This window comes from Adiantum capillus-veneris, chromosome 22 (assembly GCF_014529385.1).
Source record: "Adiantum capillus-veneris isolate H3 chromosome 22, ASM1452938v2, whole genome shotgun sequence".
Classification (NCBI taxonomy): domain Eukaryota; kingdom Viridiplantae; phylum Streptophyta; class Polypodiopsida; order Polypodiales; family Pteridaceae; genus Adiantum; species Adiantum capillus-veneris.
Genome location: NC_140952.1, coordinates 67,526,805 through 67,534,458, shown reverse-complemented (window position 1 = coordinate 67,534,458; position 7,654 = coordinate 67,526,805). Strand labels below are relative to the sequence as shown.

The 7,654-nt window shown below is 38.9% G+C and overlaps 1 protein-coding gene and 1 pseudogene across 1 annotated transcript; both read right to left on the bottom strand.

The window, feature by feature from the left end:
* Positions 1 to 3,708: 3,708 nt before the first annotated feature.
* Positions 3,709 to 5,075, bottom strand: LOC147429526 (uncharacterized; annotated as a pseudogene).
* A 692-nt stretch (positions 5,076 to 5,767) lies between these two features.
* LOC147429525 (uncharacterized) lies at positions 5,768 to 6,906 on the bottom strand. Its single transcript, XM_086494890.1, has one exon. The coding sequence runs from the start codon at positions 6,710 to 6,712 to the stop codon at positions 5,768 to 5,770; it is 945 nt and encodes a 314-aa protein (XP_086351016.1). The 5' UTR covers positions 6,713 to 6,906.
* Between the last annotated feature and the right edge of the window lie 748 nt (positions 6,907 to 7,654).

Sequence of the window (7,654 nt, the reverse complement as noted above, 5' to 3'; positions counted from 1 at the left end):
TATCGATAGAAATCCTCGACACAATGCTCTAAAATAAGATGCCAAGTGATATCCTCACTAAGCTATCATCAAGCATCACATGTGGACTCTCACTCCCTCTCATCAACCAAGGTTGGCCTCAAAAGATCTACCTCAACCCTCAAATATGAGGTGGACGCCTCATGGACAGATTGTGAAGCATGACTAATAGATAGGACCTAGACGACTAGAGTGTGATAGGTATGTGACACTCCATGTGCAAAAAGGTTCACAACATGGGTAATAGACTTGACTGCTCACTCTATGTCCAATGCCTAGCTACAAACAAAAATCAACACAACGTCCACTAGCACAGCTGCTGCACAAGTAGAGGCTCCCTATGTCAAAGGGCCAAGGGGAGCCTAATAGCCTGCTCTCCTTGGGGTCTATCCTGCATTACCATGTGTCGCACACTATGTCCACCTCCAGGACGATGAGAGCCATCATCTACATGAAGATCAAGTACAAACTCTGCATATAACTACATGGCATGCCCCATACTCGTGCACATAGTGAGTTCAGATGTGAGCTATCACCTCAAGATCTGAGCCCTACTCCATCATGAGAGGTTTCCCGATAGTTGGGAGCTCTCTAGACGGACCCTAAAACATACCCATAGGTCTAGCCAAGTGTAGCTGCTCCACCCAGTCATTGAGTGCTATGTCACCAAGTGGGTGTAGGCTGGAGATAGCTACCTTGAGGTCAGCAATTAATGCCAAGAATACAATGTGGTCGGTGGTGAAGGAGTGTATGGCACTCAAATACTCCTCTAAAACTCAATAACCTTGCATATGGTGGTTAGGGCTCACCTACGTGGAGCCATGACCCTAGTCCATCTTTAGGGCTTTTAATTTAGGCATTTCTCGTCTACAAGCAGACTCTCAAGATACACACATACAAGCACAGACTACAGTCTCTCACAAACACACACAAAGCCCGTTTCCTCGCTTACTACAGCAGAAGCAACATGCTGGCTGCACGCCTTACTTTCCCATCGACTACAGCAGGCGCCGTACGTCATAAAGAGAGGCGTCCTATCTATAATTACAGGTGCGCCCCTTCAGCTCCCATGGAAGTGTGCAGGTATTGGATGGAGGACCGTTGCACTAGAAGATCTTGCCCTTACGCGCATCCACCTAAGAAGCAGCAGAAGCAAGCTGCTCCTGCAACCACATATGATCGAGCACCCATACAGAACAGGACATGGAGTAGACCCACTGCTGCTGCACCTGATGACGATCATGGAGGTGCTTCGTCCCCATCTCGTAAGCCGGATTTTTCCCTCAGCGGTGCAGCCGGTGGGGTATCTTGCACCCACGATGATCCCCAAAGACCAACGTTGGAATCCAAGGCCAGCTATGAGAGCTCAAAGGACGCAAATAATCATCCTTGCAAAGCAGGGGATAAGCGCTCTGATTACCAACCTCATCGGCCATGACGCGGCTGTCACAGGTATTGTCCTCCCGTTCTCCTCGCAAACACTCTTCTCGGTCGGAAAGGACGCGAACTGGCCGAAGGGTTTGCTGAGTGTGTGTTGAGAGATTGCACACACGCACGTCGTCAGGGAGGCCGATGAAGAGCCAATTCGGATCAGAAAACGTCCTGCGTGCATGGGATTGCAGCTCAGGCCTTTGTAGCGAGTTTCTCCATCTTGTCCACCCTGCGAGCTTCCGGCTCTCCTGTGCTCTCCCTCTCCTCCTTGGAAAACCTTCTTGTTGCGGGGTTGCAACAAGGGGCCATTTTGGTGTGGATATTCTGCATCCTTCCATCCTTTCACATGTCTCTCGACACAAGCGAAAATGAGCAAATGACCAGTACTTTCTTTAGAGCCGTCTTCGGCCCCTGGCATGATTCGTGCATGGGATCTCGCCTCCGGCCGTTGCTTGCAAGCGTTGTGTGCGCACAGAAAGGCAATTACACAACTCCTTTTATGCGATCGTGCAACTTTTCTCTCTTCGTCACAGGATGTAACAATCAAGCTCTGAAAGGTTTGTGCAAGTGATCATCAAGTAAGCTTGCAAGAAACATATATCCTCTTTGGCAAGTCCCAGGATGTAGATGATGCGTGTGAATGCCCTGTGCCATTAGCAATATGTGGCATTTTTGACGAGGCAAACATGTTTCTGCTATGTGCGGCTCTTAGAGGTGCCCTCCAAATGCAGGGGAACAATAAGAACCAAAAGTCCTATTCAAGCAATGGACATGCAATGGGCTTTGGACAGCTTACCATATAGTAAAAAATATAAGATTGCTAGATGATTCACTAGTTTCAATACACACATCTAGTAAGAGTGGAAACTAGTAAAAACGAGACGACTCCTAGATGCTACATAAAATAATTTTGCTACTATATGGAGAGTTGAATAGCCATATGGCAATTCAAGTCTCAATATGATAAAAAAATTACTAGTTCAATGTAGGAGTTGACTCAATTACTAGTTTGACCTTACATATCGGTGTTTTCAAACTAGTAAGTCAACTAGCAATTTTTGCTTACCACCTAACAAGTCATCTAGTAATATATAAGGACGGTTGCTTGCAAACTAGTAGTTCATCTAGCAACTTTTCTATAAACAACCTAGTAATTCATTAAGGAACAACCTAATAATTCATTAAGGAACATGTAGACACAACCTAGTAATTCATTAAGGAACATGTAGACACAAACTAGTAATTCATCTAGAAATTTTTCCATGAGCAAACAATTTAGGAGAGATTACTTCAACATTAGGAGACTAAAGTTGTAGGCTTAATTCATAAAGATAGCTATGAGTACAACAAATGAAAGCTTATATAACATGTGTTACATGTTACAGTTCTTACATCATGTGGTTGGATTATAAAACTACTTGTCATTTGTTACAATGATATCTTTCATGGATAAAGAGCCAACTTTATCAAAATAAAAAATTATCAGGCCTTCTAACAAAAGCCATGTAACTAAATCTTCACACATAGTGGAAGTATTAGCATCCTCATTTGCTCTCTTCTTGAGGAAACTATTCGATTTTTGCATAGCAAAATACGTTGGCTTGATCAAGTGGTACAAGTTTTGTACTTTCTTCAGATTTAACCACTTCATTAATATAGTTTCTTTGTCATCCTTGGACAAATTTCGTGCCTATGTCATAACAAAATAACATGGTTTAAAAAGTGACACGTATTATTTCTGTGAACATAAGTAAGGCAATGTTTTTAGCTTTTATTGCAATTAAACCTGAGATTCCAACACACATTGATTTTGATTCATTGAACATCCCCCATCAGATTTGTGCTCCTAAAACAATTAAAGTCCACTCTTTTATTTTATAGCCACATGCAAAAATTTAAACAATCTTATTATTGTGAAGAAAAATACCTTTTCCTTTTTAAGTTTCAAAAACTTTGAAGCTTGATCTTTCTCCTTTAGTAGCTTTTCAATCTTAGAAGTAGCCTATAGAAGTGGGAAAACATGGCTTTTTTATAACATTAAAATTAAGTAGGAAAAGTATTTCATTAAATAAATATTCCATGTGAAGCATCTTTGAATAGTACCTTGCGTTTTTGTGTGCTTTTTCTTTTTTTTTTCTTGGTTTGCACCACTTATAATTTGTGCTCTTCTATTGATTTTTTCCTTCACAAATTATTCAAGAAAAGAGTGCAATATTGATTGACACAACAAAAAGTTTTAGAGTGAAAAAAATACATGAATTAGAATTGTACCAGTTTTGTGATATGGTCTTCACACTCATCTAATTCATTGTTTACTTCCATATCCTTTTCTTGATAGCATTGGATAAACTCTTCATCTTGCATGTAGTTTCTATATACCTGCGCATTAAGCGATTGAATTTGGATATCTCACACACACATACACACACGCACACAAAACTAGCTAAATTTACCTCAATTATTTCAATTGATATCTTTGTGTGTGTATGTGTGCGCGCATGCTTGTGTGTGTGTGTGTGTGTGTGTGTGTGTGAGAGAGAGAGAGAGAGAGAGAGAGAGAGAGAGAGAGAGAGAGTAAACCACACATACATCATAAGCATCACTTTGTAAATCATGATTTTCCCATGGCATCTTAGGAACGTATGCTTCCGTCTCTCTCTAAACACATAATAACAAATTTTATAATCATAGGTTATGCATTATTGTTATTTTAAGATAGAAGTGCTTACATGAGTAGCTTGTGGTTGCTCTTCTTCTTCTTCAATAGATATACAAGTGGTTTCTTGTGCATAAGCATCCTTTAGCTATTCGATAACAACAAAAGCATTACTTTCTTCATCATTAGTTTTCATATAAATTTCCAATACCTTAGAGGATTACTTACAAGTTTTTTGAGTGAACCATATTCTTCTAGCTCACTTTCTCCTTGTAGTTCACTTTCTCCTCCATCATTCTCATGAAATTCTTGGTTATCGTCATCATCATCTTTTTCTTTTTCTATCTAATTTCATGAAAACATTTTGATTATACTTTGACATAATAGAAGTTCATTACTTAAAGAAAATCCTACAAAATGACACATACCATTGGGTTGCTAGAAGATGATTCGATGTTTGGTTTCTTTTTTCTCCATTTTCGTTTTGCCGCAAGAGACTTGATGGCCCATGTATAAACGTCCTCTTCTTTCCAATGATAATTTTGTCCAGCTACTCTTACAGGCTTAAGCTCACCTTTATTTTTTCTTATTACATCCAACACGGTATTCTTCTCTCCGTATTATTTCTAAGGTCTCCAAATGGCTTGTGTTTGGCAAACCATCCTCTAACAAACCCATAGTTTGAATAAAGAACTCTATGTTGGTTATTACCTTCTTCTAAGAGGAAATCCCTACCATAGAGTTTATTGGGTTCTCTAAGCTTAGGAGGTGGAGGCCTAAACACCTGTTCATATATGGTTGGGTCATATTTCTTGTTGCTAGTAGTGTCAACACCTATAGAGATGCTAGATGGAGAAGAAACAACTCTCTTATTTCCAAGATAACTGGCCCTCCAAGAATCTAAAAATTTGAGGGCCTCTTCATTAGAGAAAGACAGTAGGTGCTCCACAAAGGACTGTGGATAATTCATATCTGAAAAGACAAAGCATTGAACACACACATGAGAAGCAAGACATTTAAGTAACAAAGTTTATCTCAAAGATTGTACACACACTTGTCATTACTTTATGAGTATTTTAGAAATACATGTAAAGAAAACAGTGACAATGAATACAACTATTGTCATGTATAACATAATATGCATTTTAAACTACTTCCACAAGTATACTAACCATACTTGCATACTCTATGAGTGTATTTATACAAAACATTTATGAATAATACCATAACAATAAGTACAATAATTTCCATCCATAAAGTAGGTCTTGTATAAGTTCTAGCATACTCTATGATGAGATTCTAAGAAAGGTATGCAAAGAACATCGTAACAATGAAGCTAGCAATTGTCATCCATAAAGCAATAGTCATTCTAAACTACTTCCATAGGTATACTACTTGCATAACAATGAATACAAAAATTGTCATCCATGAAGCAATAATCATTCTAAACTACTTCCACAAGTATACTAGCATTCTAAACTACTTCCATAAATGTACTAGCCATGCTTGCATACCATATGAGTGAAGTTATACAAAAGATATGTAAAGAACACCATAACAATGAATACAACAATTGTCATCCATGAAGAAATAGTCTTTCTAAAATATTTCCACAAGATTACTATTGGTGATTGAATAAAAGGGGCTACCATAATTATATGTCTATGGAGAATGCCAAACAATAGGTATCCATCTAGCTACCTGTCCAGGCTTTATAACCTTTTTTTGTTTTGTGATTGTCCAATCTTTAATTTTAATGGAACATGTATCCCCGATTCTCCATTGATGCTCCTCTTTGCAAACTTTATGAGTGTTTTGTTGATATGCATCACGCTCCAATAAAGCAAGCTTTGCCCTTTTCCTTTCGTAATTAGTCTCTCTAACAACAACATGCTGAATCTGTATTGCATTCTCGCTATTCAAGCACACTTGAAGTATGTCATGGACCGCCACCCATAATGGAACATTTCCACAACCTCCTTCCATTAACAAGCTATCACGCTGCCTCAAATCCTTCACCTCATAAGCAATGAGCCTCTGCCTCCTTGGTATTGGCAATGGAATAAATTTGTGAAGTATAGAGTATATGGGACAAACACAATCCCATGTGAAAGGCAAAGGGGCCTTCTCAAGGACACTCATTTGAGTAACTGGATCCATTAACAATTGTTCTGAGTCCCCGTTTCCCACAATGCATTGCTTGTAATACTGTCCACCAAAGAAAAGCATACACTTTCCATCAAACTGTGTTGAGAACAAGGATGCTATACAAGCCTTCCAGTGATCTCTGTCTTCCACCGTTGCATCATCAGTATCGACCTTCATTATGAAATTGGTGCCCACATTAAATATATCCCCTTTAAAGAGGACCTTTTGGTATGTCTTTACTTCCAAACATTGGAAGTACTCCTCTGGAATGTTCCAAAACTTTTTTAGATAATTTTTCTCCTCACTAGTAGGATCTCTATAAGTGCATCTCTTCTTTGATATTGCAATCCCCTTGAGAAGAAGATTTCTAGTGCACGGTGAATTGCTTCCATACTTTAATAGATCACTCCACATAGATTTAGCCTTTTCAATTGAAGACACAACCAATAGCCCATCCATATGTGACGGAGAGCAATCATGTGATGGAGCATCTGCTAATAGCGAGCTACTTTGAGAAAGAATCAATGCACAATGTAGGTCCTTCAAAAACCTATCAGAAGGTAAAAGATTTCACTATCACCACGGATAGCCTGGAAAGCTCTTGTGAAGAACCTTCTCAAATAGAACTTTGCAAATGAAGCTTCATCCTCCATGTTATTTGTTTTGATGGAGCTGTATGCCTTTACAAGACGCTCAAATATGTAACACCAAAAGCGGTCATGCAACCCATGGCGCAAGACATCATCAAGCATCTCACCATTACCTATAAACAAGTTATCAAGAGATTACTCTCCTAAACAAATATATCAAACTTATTGTTAACTAATCAAGATATACATACCAGCTACATGTTCTAGAGTTGATGAGTTCGCACCAAAGATTTCTTCATTTTGAACTCTCCATGATTGTAGCAATGTCTTTACAACTTCTATTTCTTTCACAGACCATCCATGATCTCTACTATGGTTGTAGAAGCTGTGTGCAATGTCAATCAACAAAAATCCCAAAACATGCATTTCAGGAGGAATGCCATTAACAACTCTCAAAACATATGGTAGAAACCACTGGATGAACTTTTGGTTCTTCTCTGCCTTGAAGCTTGCAAAGTAGATGCTTGGGGAGTTAGGCCAACATCCATATCGAATGGAGGTAGGTGCTGCCTTTTTAACAACACACACAACAGCATCGATTTCTTTCTTCAAAGGAGCCTCAACACTTTCAAATAAATGTGAGATATATTTCTTGAATACATTCAATGATAAGATATGCATTGGGTCGTAGAAAATCTAGAGAGAGATCAAATCCATATAGATCATATAATCTCCAAAGTATGGACTCTCCTGAGAGACCAGCTTCTTTCCATGATGCTTCCTTTTCTTTGTCTGTGCAACACCGTTTAGC